At 38.1% G+C, this 16,105-nt stretch overlaps 1 protein-coding gene across 5 annotated transcripts in view; it reads left to right on the top strand.

Moving 5' to 3' along the window:
• The first annotated feature begins 3,375 nt into the window (after positions 1-3,375).
• Positions 3,376-16,105, top strand: part of nid2a (nidogen 2a (osteonidogen)) — a 53,957-nt gene continuing 41,227 nt past the window's right edge. For 4 of the 5 annotated variants that reach the window (XM_067493268.1, XM_067493265.1, XM_067493267.1 and 1 more), the window contains exons 1-5: positions 3,376-3,677; positions 4,778-4,963; positions 5,222-5,338; positions 15,580-15,681; positions 15,790-15,929. In XM_067493268.1, coding sequence (XP_067349369.1) covers positions 3,471-3,677; positions 4,778-4,963; positions 5,222-5,338; positions 15,580-15,681; positions 15,790-15,929 — 752 coding nt within the window. In that variant the 5' untranslated portion in view covers positions 3,376-3,470. The remainder of the gene's footprint in view (positions 3,678-4,777; positions 4,964-5,221; positions 5,339-15,579; positions 15,682-15,789; positions 15,930-16,105) is intronic. The other variant, XM_067493264.1, reaches the window with a different exon arrangement.

The following is a 16,105-nucleotide window of genomic DNA, read 5'->3' as shown; positions in this document are numbered from 1 at the left end:
TTACTGCGCCTGATGGAAGTGTCACCAGAGCCCTAGAGGCTCTTTGATCCCTCAGGGAGGAATTTGCATGAAACTCTGATGTAAATACTGGTTGGATTGACTAGATTGACCAGATATTTGGTAAATGGAAAGCTGTTATATTGTCTTTGCTTACTTCTACACTTGCTGTGCTTGCAATTTTTACATTTTAGAGGTGTTGTCTTATCCCATGTGTAAGAGGTCCAATTATGCGAGTCACAGAGTGCTATGACTCATCAGATGACACTCATTGATAAAACATCTGCAAAGAATTTAGTTCCTCTTTTACAGCCTGATGTTGACCTGCCCACAAATTCTAGTGATGTAAATCACTGTGTAAATATGCTATATGATACTTTCTAATGTATGCTTAGCTCTGTACCCAGTGATGTCTATGTCACACAAAAACAGTGCCTAAATTTCCAATACTACATTAAGAGGAAGTATAGTGAATTTTAATGAATTTGTACATCTGATGAGCTCTGTTGTGTGTCTTGTGATTAAAATATAACCAAAAGGAGGGAATTGGGATGGAAAATCAAGTATGATTAAATGATTGCATTTTACCTAGTTGTAATGACAACTTGTTTACTTTTAAAGGATGTTTAAAATGATGTTCAAACTTTGTCTCATAAACATGTTTTGTCTTGAAGTGTTTGCAGGACTGCTCCAAGGTCAGTTATTGTCCAACAGCAGGCTATCCCACACTGTAGCTTTTTGTTACTCTTTTCTTTTCTCTCTTCACTTTCCACTCACCCCAACTGGTCAAGGCAGATGGCCGCCCACCCTGAGCCTGGTTCTGCTGGAGATTTCTTCCATTAAAGGGAGTTTTTCCTCTCCACTATTACCTATGGCTTGCTCAAGGGGGAATTGTTGGGTTCGCTCTATACATTTTTATAATCTTGACTTTATTCTGTAAAGTGCCCTGAGATAACTTTGTTGTGAATTGGCGCTATATAAATAAAGTTGAATTGAATTGTAGTGACCCAGAATCACTATGCTCACAGGTGCTTATCAAAGTGCTGACAAGGGAAAAGATTTCCATAAAAGGAGAAAAGGGCTGGGGACAGTAGCCTGAGGGTGGAGAATGTTCTGTCCCAGCAACAGAAAGATATAAAACTAATGTGTGATATATATGATGTTTATAACTGCATAAGCTGGAGGCTTGAAACTCTGTTGATGTACTTCTCTCTTGCAAGATAATAAAACCCTAAAAGACACCCTGGACGTTGAAGCGTCTTTATTGATTACACTTGAGGTGTCTAAGAACAAATAATCATTTTTGCCATGACAATATACAACAGGTGAATTCTCAATTAATTTAAAATTTAAATACATAACATACTTATGTGCCAATATGAGCTCATGTTAGATCAGGTCATCTTTAGTCCTTGAGCTGAGCAGAGGAAAAAAGACAATTATCACAATTACCATCTGAGGGAACATGTCAACACGAGGAGACAAAAGCCAACATAGCTCAAAGGCAGTTTAATGTATTTGTCCTTTCAATTCTTTAGTTTCAAACTTGTAAGTTGCAGTATGAGGTGGTAATGAGTAATTTACCCGTTAGTGGTTTGATTTATTTGCAATGTGCTTTACTTGTTTTATTAAAAGATGTTAAATTGTTCAGTCTGAAGAAGAAAAATCAAGTGAAGGACATCAATTAAAATCCAGTCAATTGTATTGAACTCGTGTTACGGTTAGTACAAGTATTTTAGCAAGGACTCAAGTAAGGAGACGGCAAAAGGAGGTATAAAGAAAAGGGTATTTATTTATAAAGAAACAGGAGGGTTAACACAACTAAAAATTACTCCACAGGAGGAGGGTTAGGAACTTATGGAACTAAAGGTAACAAAACAACAAACTAAACACATACAGGGTAATCAACGGACTAAAATAGCTATTCAAACAACAGGGTGCACACATACATGACTAACACAAGGTAGGGTACATACAGGCACCAGACTAGACCTTAACTAATTCTAATACACAGGTAAGAGGGTAAATTAACAGGGACAAATGAACTAAAAAGGAATAGACAGAAGGGAATAAAACCTAAACAAACTAAACTAGAGGCAACGGGAAATTAATGGGGATAACAAATACAGGGAACAAGGTAAAGTAAATAAGTAAACTAATAAACTACTGCAAACCTAACAAAGGAAAACCAAACCACATAACAAGGAGAGACCAAACCATAGACCAAAAACCTTGAGTCGGGACAGGGATCAGGCAGGATACAAACTAGTGACGAACACAGACTGAGCACTAACACATAACACAAACCAGCAGAGAACAGTGGGGAGAGCAGGGTATAAAAAGACTGGAGAACAGGTGAAGCAAATCAGGACAAAACGAGAAAGTTAAAGACAGCAAACAGACTCACAGGAAGAGACACAGGAGGATCAATAAAATAAAAGCCAAAACAGGAAATAAAGCTAGATAACTTAAACACGGGGACAGGACTGTGACAACTCGACTCAAATCCAGTGTTTGGAGTGCAGTGCAATCCACTGTATGAGACACCAGGTGGCACACACTGCTAGGCATTTTAAGGTTCACTAACTAATTCACAGTTAATAATAGATTCAAATCAGCTATAACTTAGGGGAAGAGTCAATAGATCAATAACAACATTGTATTGACCTGCAATATTAGATCAAACCAAGTGGCCCATTTGTTATGTCATATTTACCACAATTGTCTTACTTCAATTGCTAATATTCACATCATGACTTCTGTTTTTAAATAAGCAACAACTATTCACAACAAGAAAGTATCTTGATGAGTAATAATGTAGGCATTTTTCAGTTAGATTGTGTTTTGTTTCAAAAACAAGGACAATAAAGAGGGTAGTGTATGCGTCATTACATGTTATTAATATCAGTTTGAAATTTTTCCCTTTATGTTGTTTGTAAAAAACATGTTTTTGTAACTGAAATTATTTAAATTTTTAAAAATATGTATTCACCTGTGGTTTTAATGTTTTGTGACACACATATCTGGCCAGTTTAATCACATATACACAAAACCAAATTTTTGAAATAATAAAAATGCATTCATTTATCACAATAGTTTTTCTCATAATTCATAAATGACATTTTTTCTTTCTTTAATACACGTGTGTGTGTCTGTCGGCGTGTAAAATGTGCACGATATCTCTTTTTCACTGTTGTAAAACAGATAGAGTTACATCCGGATTAAAAATGCTGTATTTGTCTTCGGTCTAATACGAGCCAGATGTTACCTCCAGCGCCGGCCTGCTGCTGTCACTCAAATCTCCTCTGACCAATCAGAGCGCGTGTAGCCTCCTGCTCCCTCCCTCTCTGCAGAGTATCAGAGGCTGTGAGAAGAGGGCTGACTTCTCCTTCTCTCTGCTCCGTGTCAAGCTGCCCCTCTCTGCTTGTGCTGCCTCTTATCGTGCCGAGCACCTCAGTCGCTTCAGCTCTACAATGGACAGACGGCAAATGTTGGCTGTTTGTCTGCTGTCCTGGAGCTGCAGCGTGTGTGTGGTTACAGCCATCCAGAGGACTGATCTTTTTCCTTATGGCATTTTAAGTGGGGACTTCATTCTGGCAGAGGGCGACGATGAAACGTCCAAAGTGCTTTCGCTGCCCAAACCCTTTTACTTCTACAACGCAATGTTCTCCCAGCTGTATGTAAGTATATGGTCTTTAACTGATTTGCCATCATGTGTACACGGGGGAAAAGTGACCAGACACTTTTAGAACCTGGTGCTGTTTTCTTCTATTTTTTGACTTGTGGTAAAGTGACCACACGTTAGAACTTCAACAGATGGCACTTTCTGCATTTCAGTATCATCTCCTAAGTACAGTGGTTTCTCACAAACACTCTGAGCACGATCATTTCAAGAAAAAAATCATCTCAAAGTGTCCTAGTGTAAGTCAGGTCAAGAATAAAAGAAAATTATGTGCTGGAAAGAATTGAATTAAATTAAACTGAGCGGTAGAAGATCTCTCAGATTACTAAGCAAAAGTCATGCATTCAAACTTTAAAATATTTATTCTTAGTAATTTGCATTCTTAAATAATAGGATAATTATTATTGAAATACCAACATGGTATCAGTAAATTAATGTTGGCGTCATTGGTGATGTATATATTTTGATAAACATAAAAAAAGAACACTTTATTTTAAATAAAGCTAAAAGTATCGATTAATTAAAATAATTCCTATTACTATAGTAATAAATAACCATAATAATAATTTAATATAACATTTCGATAGCTGCTCTAGGTGGAAATACCTTGTGAAGCATCTTATTTTATAGCCATTTTTATAGCCAACATTTTGTTTGCAACAAAAGTAAAAGTACATTAAAAAGTGTGGCTAATTATAGTGTATTATGTACTTAGTTACATTTAAAACAAGTTAAATCTATTAAAAATGCAGAAATAAATGGACATATGTCACATATGCATGATACTTATTACCACACAGTCAAATATTAAAAGGACAGTCAATCAGGAAGATGGGGTTTTACCATTTCTAAAGCACATTCAGGGACCAGGCTCAAGAATCCCTCCGGAGGTTCCAGTGGTTTATGAGGGGAATCTAGGGGTTCATTATGTGGTTTCTGGAGTACATGTTGGGGGTTGCAATGGTGCCCAGCAAGGTTCCAGTGGTTTATGAAAAGATATGGCTTCATTAGGGGGTTCAATGGGTTCATGATGCTTCATGATTTCTACTTCAGAGGTCATCCTGGTACGACACTAATTAGTGACTTTCTTTTGTTTAGGTGGCCACCAATGGTATCATATCAGCCCAGGACTTGCCGATGGAGAAGCAATACGTTGATGATAGCTTCCCCACAGATTTTCCTGTTGTGGCCCCATTCCTGGCTGACATTGACACCAGTGGAGGACGTGGACAGATTTACTACAGGGTGACGGAAACACCCAACATCCTCAACCGAGTGGCTCAGGTCTGTTTATCCACAGAAGCATCAGAAATCTCTTAAAATTGTTTTATTAGAGACTTTCATTTTCTAAAGGCAAGGTGAATACTCTGTGTTTCCTACTTAAATTCAGCTCTGGGTTTTTTCTTTTTCCAGTACTTCATCCATTAGTTCAGCCCATTGCTCATTCCATCTTTCTTTGATTTACCTTTCCATGTCTTTTCCTCCACCACTCTTTCATTCATTCATTCATTCATTTATTCATTCATTCATCTGCTCATCCAGGAAGTACATCGAGGGTTTCCAGATGCAAAATTCACACCCACACACGCTGTGGTGGCAACATGGGACAATGTTGCAGCATATGAAGAACAAATTCGAACCAATGGACCTTCAAACAAGGTAAGATGGACTAAAAAATAGATAACAGCAGCTCTGCTCACTGTTATGTTGGATTACTTGATCCACAGATGGACAAGTAGTCACGCAATCATCATGCAAACAGCCAACATATCCCTCACTAACATGTTTTGGTTCTCGTGAGGCACATAATCCCAAATTCCTGGAAGTTGTTCTTCACTTGTAATCAGCCCAGGGGAGGAGGCTTTTTGTAATTCCCCTTGTCCTCCTAATCCATCTCTTAACCTTTTCATGGGGTCAGAGGCCATCTTTTAAGGTCATCAAAGTGCCCCCGTCCCAACTTGTTATCCTCTCACTCCAGTTCACACACAGGTAGACACAAACATGCTTTGACCATTCAGGCTGTCATGCTCTGGTGGAATGTACTCCCCTCCTTGTTTGTTAGCCATTGACCAGTTAATAACTTGGTTTATCATTAAAGTCACCCAGTCCTCCACCCTACCATGTTATTTGCTTTGCATTACTTTGATTTGAGAGATAAATATGCTATAAGGTTTAGAACTTCACGTTCACGTATTTTGGGGAATTTAAACAGGAAGTATCATTTTTACAATGGAGTCAGTGAGTTACACTGTGGGCTACAACTCGAGCTCCGTTGTGCTGCCAGTATTTATATACCTAATTAGTACCAATAAACAGAGGCCAATTTATATCTTAGCAGTTCCTGTTTGCAGTGTACCTGTGAATGTACAACAACTTTCACTGAATGTGTAAAAACACAAAGACACACCTGTCCTTTTAACAAGGCCTTATTCTGCATGAGGGGGAAACCTTATTTCACATTTCATTTTCAAGAATTGTTTCTGGAAAGAAGCTTGTCATTTTATAACAAAGGGAAAATTAAAATTTTCTTAAAATAATAGCTCCTAGCTGTTAACTAAGTAAGTCTTTAGATTACACTAGTAATTTAGTGGAAAATTAAAGAACAACTCCACCATTTAGAATCTTTCTTTCATAAAGATTGGGTAACTCACAAGAGGAAGATTTCTAAAAGAGTGTTAAATATTGAGAGCTACAGAATCAAAGATAGTCTGACAAACTATGAAGAGCCTTATGACCTAAATATGGCATCATCAGAGTAAGTGATGCATAATTTTTAAACCCACCACAAAAGATAATATAAAACTGACTGAGCAATACTCCTCCTGTCATATAAACTGAAGGAATGTTTTTTAATTGAAGGTGTACTAGTTACAAATTTTGCCTTGTTTCTTTATAATAACTTGTATAGGTTCCCCTCGAATCCCTTCCAGAGCACCTTTCAGAAATGGCAAACATTTAAAATTAAGAGTCACCTGCCAGAGCAGCTAAGGCTTTGTTTAAGTTAAACTCTGGGAGAGACTCCAAGTAAAGCCAGAACTACTGAACTTATTGATCAAACAAACAGTGCTTTGTTGTTTCTAGATTGTAGCATGTGGGATGGAGGGATGAGGGGAGTGGCAGATTTAAGGAAAACCCCAGGGGATCTCTTAGTCTCTGTCTCTTCCTCTCATCTGTGTTTGTCCTTTTTTTCTCTTACTCTCATTGTCTGGTTTCTTTTATGCCTCCTTCTTTCTTCCTGATTGATCAAAACATAAACATTTAAATAGTCTTGTGGGGATAGGCAGTATTAGGAGAGTTCTTTGTACCTGTGGCTTGTTTTGATTGCAATGCTGCCAAATGGACAAATCAGTGATTGCATCTTCTCTGAGCATCAAATATTGGACTTAAGTCTCAATTCAATGTTGATGTAATAGTGATTAAAGGCTGTTTTCCACCTCTTTAAGTATAAATTTTTTTCATGTGCTAAGGGGTTGTGGGGGACTTTGGACTGTGGACTATTGTGATGTTTAAACGTTCCATCGGGCTTGTCAGATTGGAGCAGTCTGGGTTTTGCTTCAATGAGTCTCCCTTTGGACTGATAGTATCTGTCTTTGAAGTGATTAGCCAGAGGTGCTAGGTGGTCTGTGTTGGGGGTAGAGTTGTTAGTGTGTAAACTGATTAACTTAAGGTGTGTGTGTGTGTGTGTGTGTGTGTGTGTGTGTGTGTGTGTGTTGGGGGGGTGGGGTGTGTGAAGGGGAAAGAAATAACAGGAGAAAAGAGAAGAGAACATTAAAGCAAAAGAGTGATGGTGTGAAGTGGGGGTTCATCCCCACTTCCCCACAAAGACAGTGCCAGTCTTTCTCAGGGCCAACACAGAGAGACACACACAGACAGACATTCACACTTACATTCAAATCTGCGCGCAAGATTTGCCAATTAACCTAGCATTCATGTCTTTGGACTGTGGTCAGAAACTGGACTACCTTGAGGAACCCATTCAGTAATATTTCTTCCAACATTTTATGCAAGGGGACATATTGTGGTTATTCCTAATTCCTGAGTTAATTAAAGTCACAGCCAGAATAGGGCCACATGATGATTTCAGAGCGTTTGAGGTGCTGCATGCTGATTTTGCTTTTGTTAGCTGTTTCCCAGTGTTTTTGGACAACGTGACTGTGTTTGTTGGGTTGGTTCACCATTTTTAAAAAGTCAATTTTTAAAAAATTGACTTTTCCTGTAAGATCGCAATCTATTTACAATTCTAATTTGAACAAATGACATAATACGAATTCTCTTGAAATTAAAGGTAAACATGCTTACAGATTACAAAACCTTTGTCTGTCCTAAAGATTCCCTTATTGAGACATTTAATGTAAATGGAATGTGATTTAACCTTTGCCATAATGGAGCATTTTTTTCTGTTTTGCTCATTATTCTCCCTTTAAAGTCCCTTTAAAGCTGTATGTGCAAACTTGAAACGTATGTTGAGCTGTATAGATGCCTGCTGTGTTAAGGTAACGTTGAATAAATTAATAAATGGACTCTTATGTTGTTTTTTACAGTTGCCTTTCATGTTGCCTTCTCGTCTTCTCTCTTTTACCTTCTCTTCTCTTCTGTGCCTTTATTCTCTTTTGTAGCACAGTAGGAACTATTGTGTTATTTGTTGTTTCTGGGGCCCCTTGCAGTGACACAGGAGGCATCCCTTTAAATATGTTCCTCCCGGTTCAAAGCAGACATGTACTGAACTTCAGCTTTCATAATATGTTACTCTGTTGTTTTGCACCATGGGACACATTGTGGTTATTACTAATCAGTGAGTTAATGTCAACCACAGCCAGAAAGAAATAGCTCAATTTACTTTGTGACTGTACAGCTCTGTAACAGTCATTTAAGTACAGATGAAGTAAACCAGAGAACAGAATTGAGACCTGGGATCTTGACGGCTTAGCTAATTAATAGTGCAGTGATGGTGCTGTGGTTTGTAGCTGCAGTGAAAGATGTTCACAAACCTTTCCGAATATAATAATGCAGTTTTGATTCGACCCACCATGTGCTCTTGAGCTGATCAAAAAGTTCAACAGTTTAAAGTTTTAAAATAAATGGGAACATGAATTTCCAAATGAGACTCTGTATTAAAATTAAGCTTATCAAGAAGGCACATGGATACATTTGAAATCTTATAAAAGGAAGAAATCCAATGGTTGCCAAGTTGATTCTTCCAGAGTCAAAGCATGATCAGTAATGGCCCTTTTTTGGATGTAAAGGCTGAGATATGCAAAAGCTGATAAAGAATGATAAAAATATTAAGGAATTTCCAAACTTTGGAAATTCAGTCGTTGCCCTTTTCACATATGTACTGGAATCGTGACATTGTCTATGTGAGATGATCCCGACATTACATTACATTTGTTTTTATGTACGGCTCCAATGTGCTGTAAACAAAACACTGTTTCTCACAGCCAAAGTTTTTCTTCATGTTGTCTCTCATGTGCCCAATGACACAGCATTAAACCAGTTTGTGACTAGTCCTTATGAAGAAAAGAACAATAGGAACAACAATTGTTGCAAACTACACTGAAACCAATGCTTAAAAATGAAAGATGAAAATATAAAACACTAAGCCCAGGCAAAGGTTTTTCTCCTGATTTAAAGAATTACAGTATGTTAAAAAAGGACAAATACAAATTTCTTGATCTATGATTAAACTTTCAGCTAACTCTAAATATAAAACTCAAACAAAGCAAACTTTAAATGCAGGTTTTACAAAAATATTGATTAATAATTAGTCTATTTACAATCAAAACCTACCTATATGTTACAAAAAGTATTTATATTTTCTGACTGAAGTTCTTGAGAAGTGTATGTAAGCAGTAAATAATGATGTGGCAACATAAAAAAAGTTTTTAAACTAAAACTATACACAATACCTTGAAGAAACATTTCTAGATATTTTCATCTTTTTTAAAATGACTAGAAGTTCACAGTTTGTTAGTGTAGCCTGATAGCTCATTCTTGGTACACCGTGTGTGTGTGTGTGTGTGTGTGTGCGCATGCCAGTTCCCACGCTGTAAGCAGTTCCATTTGTAGCACAGGCTGGCAGCTGGACTGCAGCTGCTCTCTGTCTCTCTCTATGCCTGTTTGCAGCTGTGTTGTAGACGAGGAGCTGAAAAACCGGCAACTAACAAACAAGTGTAGTACATGCATCCTGGCTAGTTTTTATCTGTCTCTCTCACTTCCTGTGGGCGTTCCAGACTAAGTAACCAGCTCTACATAATTACAACATGATTCAGAGCATTTGTTGCTGTGTGCTGAGTCATGTATTTAAAACACAGATGATATAGATGGTCGTATAAACTATCTTCAGCTTAAGTTACATATAGCACAGTAGACTAAACTCGACTGAGTAAACCAGAGCAGCACTAAATAAATACTAAACCAGACCAAACTAATCTAAAATATGTCATGACTACAATGAACAGTTCGGTATGATGCAGCCATGTTATGTAATATTTGCATGAAGAAGGTCTAGAGGAAGACCAAAGAGGAGATTTATGGATGTAATGAGGGAGGACATGAAGTTAGTTGGTGTGAGTGAAGAGGATGCAGAGGACAGGGTTAGATGGAGGCACATGATTCGCTGTGGCGACCCCTGAAAGGGAGCAGCCGAAAGGAAAAGAAGAAGAAGAAACACATGTATTTATTAGAGCCATATAGGGTCCAGTGTTTTCCAAATCAGATCTTGTGTTTTAGCAAATACCTTTCTAATATAGTTTTAAGTTTCTCCAATATTTCTCACGTTGTAACAGCATACAGAAGAAATTATGCAGCAACTGTATTTTACATTTAGCAACAGTGTTTTGTGACTGTAACTTAAAGTACAGTTCAACTTCACAAATTTTTAAAACTATATTATGTCCACATTAAGACTGCAAAGGGTATGAACAAATGTTTGTATCCTTTTGGTTTTTCTCACATGCAGCAAATTTTGGAGCAAGTTACGTTGATTTACGTTTAGTCATTTAGCAGATACTTTTATCCAAAGCGACTTACAAGTGAGGTACAATGCAAGCAAGAATCTAAGTCAAGGAGAAAACATCAAAGCAAAGTCCTATCGGAAAAATGTTTACATTTCATGAGATGCAACTGAATGCAGATGGCCGTCCACCCTGAGCCTGGTTCTGCTGGAGGTTTCTTCCGTTAAAGGGCATTTTTCCTCTCGACTGTTGCCTATGGCTTGCTACAGGGGGAATTGTTGGGTTCTTTCTATACATCTTTATAATCTTGACTTTATTCTGTAAAGTGCCCTGAGATGACTTTGTTGTGAATTGGCGCTATATAAATAAAGTTGAATTGAATTGAAAAAAGTGCAAGAAAAAGCAGAAAGTAAGTTTTTTCTTTTTTCTTTTAAAATTAGATTTAAGTGCATAGGAAGGTGCGGAAGAGTTTTTTGAATATTGGGTATTTGAATAGTGAGTTTCCTGAGCGTGCAGAGTTTGCTAGCTCGTTCCACCATCGTGCGATCATTGTGAAGAGCTGAAGAGTTTTGCTTGATGTCTTCTGTGCGGTTCTTGGACCATCAGACATCGTTCCTTGGCAGACGGCAGCAGATGGAAGAGATTGTAGACCTGAATGAGGGAGTTGAGGTAAGCAGGAGCTGTTGAGGTAATCACCCTGTAGGTGCAGAAATCTGAAGAGTGAGTCCTTTTTGGCCGATTAAAAATCAGGCGTGCTGCTGCATTTTGGATCATCTGCAAGGGTTTGACTGTGCATACCGTTAACCCAATTAACAGAGCGTCGCAGTATTCAGTATACAGTATAAGTTATAATAATTTGTAATATGTGCACAAAATCACAAATTTGGCTGCATTAAAGCTCAGGAAATGTGGTACAGATACCAGGAGATGTTTACAAAATGTGTTTTTATTCAAACTGCTGGGTATTTCCTGACCCTCACCCTGACCCCACACAAGCCTATCAGACTGATGATATTAGCACTTCACTGCTAAACAGCTGCAATGACCTTAACATCAAACATTTGTAGGTCCTTAAAACGATTACCATCTGTGCGGAGTCTGGTCAGTGTAAGAAGTGTAAGGAAGGACACCTTTTAAAAAAGGTGTGACAAAATGCCAAGGGCTGTGTGTTTGTGTGAAACTCTCTGATGTGTATTGGCTGTAATTTTTTTGTCTTCCAGTTGTGGGTGTAAAGAACACCAGAACTACATACTCAAACACAGCAAATGACCATACAGACAGAAGAAAGATGACGAAGATAACACAAATGAAATGAACAGTGCGATATTTTGGCAAATAAGTTTAGTCTGGTTAATTATTAAAATGTCAAAATTAATGTTGCTTAAATGTTGTCATATATTCAGTTCCTGTACACTTAACAACAGCCTGGCCTAATGGTAATGTGAATAGTTTTGCAGAGGTTGTCAGTTGTAAATGATTGTGAGGGGAAACGATCAACAGACTCTGATGGTGGTTAGTGGATTTACATGGACTTAGAGTACTCAGAAATCAGCTTTCTCTTCAAACCTGGTTACTGGAAATCTATGTATACATGCAGCAACCTGATTTCTCCTCCACCTCTGATGAAAGCCTAAAGAGGGCTGATTAAAAACCTGGTTACACATATACATGGCAAAGAAATCAATGTTCTCCAACAGAAATCTACCAGGGAACATCAGCTTTCCATAATTGTATACGCCAATTTCAGAAACCAGCTTTTCCCATCTACATGACATTTAAGAAATGTATGGTTACTTAAGTCCATGCAAACACACTGATATTTCATTTCTGAAGAGCATTATTGATTGTGCGGTCAAGCCATTTACATATATTTGTCATTTTTCTTTTAAAACTGAGGTATTTCCAGAGATGATAAAAATCGCAAAGTCACCTGTTTTGTATAAATCAGGTGATAGACATCAATTTTCAACTATAGGCCAGTATCATTACTGGCCTTTGTCATTGCTTCCCCAATTTCAGAGTGGCAATTAATATGATTTTAGGGCACTCATACTACTGCATTCACACTAATGGAAGTAGTAGAAGAAATAACCAACATAATCAGTAAAAACAGTGTATGGTGGGAATTTTTTGTTGACCTTAAAAAGGCATTTGATACCATATATAATATTAATAATAAATCACTGTACAATTAGGGAGGTATGACATATGAGATGTTGCAGAGTCATATGGCTGCAAAGTTATCTTGATAACTGATACCAATATGTCAAATTAAGTAAGACTGTTTCAGAACTTGCAAGTGTGAATTGTGAAGTGCCACAAGGATCAGTCTTAGGAAAGTTAAATTAATTCATAAGGAAAATCCTTATGTATTAATTCATATTTGGTGATAACAAAAATATAGGGCAATTAAAATATTTACCTAATTGTAGATTAAATGTTAACATTTCTCATATTCTAATATTGTCTCTCTCTTAATTGTGCTTCTTGAGAGATAAGAGAAATACATGAACTAAAGCCCCTTTCAGACATACACTGGAATTCAGACATTATCCAGACTTTATCTGGAAAGGGTGTATGTGTGAGCGTAAATGCACAAGTCTGTTGGCTCTGACATAACTCGGATTGTACCCAACCAGTTCCCTAGTGCAAAGTCAGGATTATTCCCAACCAAGCTCATTTGTGAATAGAGGAGGTAATATTCCAGAGAATTCACCATGAATGAGTGGGTGTGTTGATGACATCCATTTCCCGAGACTTCCACAAAGCTGGGCAAATACAAACACCCGAAGGTGAAGAGCTCATTCATTCATACGAAAACAACAACATCGACCTGGAAGGACAAGGACCTTCGTGAAATTCTGTCAGTTGGAGCAGACCTGGAAATCGTCAAACAAATACAAGGAACAGCACGAAATTCTGTGGTAAACGACCAGATTACAAAGCAAAACACTGTCAATTCCGAAGTTTTGTTTTGGTGTCATGTCCTGCACCCTGCTTAGGTGCCCAAGCACCACCCCTTGTCCATTTACACAGAGTATTCACAAGTGAGAACGCATCTCACATGGACTATCTCCTGATGTTGGCTACAGGTCTGAAAGGGAAACTCCAGAAAATGTCAGGACCTGATCCTCCTGACATTTTCCTGACACATGTCTGAAACAGGGTTTAGAAAGGATTCTAAAGGACAGACAGAATGCAGAATTCACCTTCCCTGAGGAAAGAAGGAGGGAAAAAGACCCCCCTGCCAACACCCGTCACTAATTACAAAGAGCCAGCAGGCTGCAAAGTCTTCTCCGCCCACAAACAACAAGATAGCTTAAAGATGTTAATGTACGCAATTAGGAACACATACACATACATTACACAGAACATGAATATAGGTGGATGGACAACTGTGTTTGTGTACTGTATGTTCACCCCAGGACTCACTTTATAACAATGTCTGCGTGTTGTAACATCATCATGAAAAATGTCCAAACACACAGGAAGACAGCTGTGGAGATGAACATCTGGGCTGGGGGTTGTAAGAGAATTAGGTGTGTGTTCATGTTTTGGATTCTGTGTGTGTGTGTGTGTGTGTGTGTGTGTGTGTGTGTGTGTGTGTGTGTGTGTGTGTGTGTGTGTGTGTGTGTGTGTGTGTGAAAAGAGAGAATCTGAATCTCTCCCAAACCAACATGGTTTTCATTTACCAAATGTGTTTTTCTTTTAAATTGTGGTTTTGGAAAGCAAAATGTGCTGGACACCCTCATAAACATGTAAGAAACAAGTTTCTCAACTCACAACACACCATTTCTACTAGCAGTTCTCTCGTTCATTAACTAATTATAAAAAGATTCCCCAAAAGTACCACTTCTGGTATCAGTTTATGCAAATCTAGACACTTGGGTCAGTATGTCAGTACATAACTGAGACCCTTGTCAAAAACTTAAATCCCAGCAGAGAGATTAGAGAGAAAGGAAGGTGTGAAGAGAGGCGTGAAGTTTGAGTAGTGAGTGTTAAAATTATCTGAGATTAGTTGAGCTGAGCTGACTCACTCACAGAACATCAGCAGAGCTAAAAATTGAGATCAGATTTTAATACCAGTAGACTGCTGAAATTTCTTTGATCTTGGGCTGAAATTGAAAACAAAAAGTGTCTCAACAAAACTTTAAATTTCATGTGAGTTTTGCAGAACAGCAATGTTCTCATATTGTGTTTCATTATTTCATTATCCGCATGTTGATTTGGCACAGACCTTCCTTACGCAACCCTCCCCAATTTCTGCCGGGTTTGGAAAGGCCCTGCACAGCTGGGAAGGGGAATGGGCTGTTAGGGGTAAAGTGTCTTGACCAGAGACACTTCGACATATAGCCAGGACTGGGGATCAAACCACTGACCCTGTGGTCTGTGGCCGACTGCCTTACCAACTGAGCTACAGATTTTGCTTCAGACAGACCCTATCCCTACAGAGATTTCAGTATGCAGAATGTTAAACAAACCCTGAAACCGTGAGCAAGAAACAACATATTATCTGCTGTGGTGTTAATTTATTTACCTGTATTTTTATTGGTTGTTCATTAGTTGCAATGTTGATGGTTCAATCCCCAGCTACTACTCCATACTGAGTAGTACAGATCAAAACTTGCTCCATGAGCTATTTATTTGGTTGGACTGAAAGATTAGCACTTTGACTAACCATCTTGGAATAATGCATGAACATTTCCAAGTTGGTTGGTTGTTGGTGTAACAGCCATTCATAACAGACTTTTAGCGGTACATGAAGCCTGATGTCCAGATTTCCACTTGTTCCACGTTCCATATTTGAAAAGCTATAAACACATCTACAGTATGCCTCCTTAAATGTGTGTGTGCAGATTTTAAAGCATGCCTAAAAAAAAATGCACATTTGTGTTGTGCTTTAAAAGCAAAGGAAGTTATTTTTAGACCTTTTATTTTTCTCCTTAGATCAATACCTTCCAGGTAGTAATTGGTTATGATGAGACAGACTCGTACGCTCTCTTCCTCTACCCTGAAGGTGGCCTGAACTTCTTTGGGACGCGACCCAAGGTAAACTAGACAAAAAGCTTAATTTAATTTCACAGCTTAGCTTGACAGGGCTTGTCGACACGCAAATTAGATTTTTACTTTTTTAACTTTACTTTTTTCTGTTTTTAGGAGTCTTATAATGTTGAGATAGAGCTTCCTGCTAGAGTTGGTTTCAGCAGAGGAGAAATTCCATATTTAATCTTCTCCCGAACTGAGGGACCCCACTTCAGTCTAACTAGCACGGAGCAGAGTGTTAAAAACCTGTACCAGTAAGTACAAAGCCACCTCATTATCGCACACAGCAAGCAACAGCTTTCTGAAAAATGCTACTATTAGGATGAATAAAGTTCAGTTTCTTTTGAACTGAGATTAACTATGTGACATATAAAGGTGTGTTGCTCTATAAAATGTCATAGGAAGCACAGTAAAGCCAGAGTATCCAGAG

Source organism: Channa argus, chromosome 23, assembly GCF_033026475.1.
Source record: "Channa argus isolate prfri chromosome 23, Channa argus male v1.0, whole genome shotgun sequence".
Taxonomy (NCBI): domain Eukaryota; kingdom Metazoa; phylum Chordata; class Actinopteri; order Anabantiformes; family Channidae; genus Channa; species Channa argus.
This window is presented reverse-complemented; position numbering and strand designations above follow the sequence as displayed.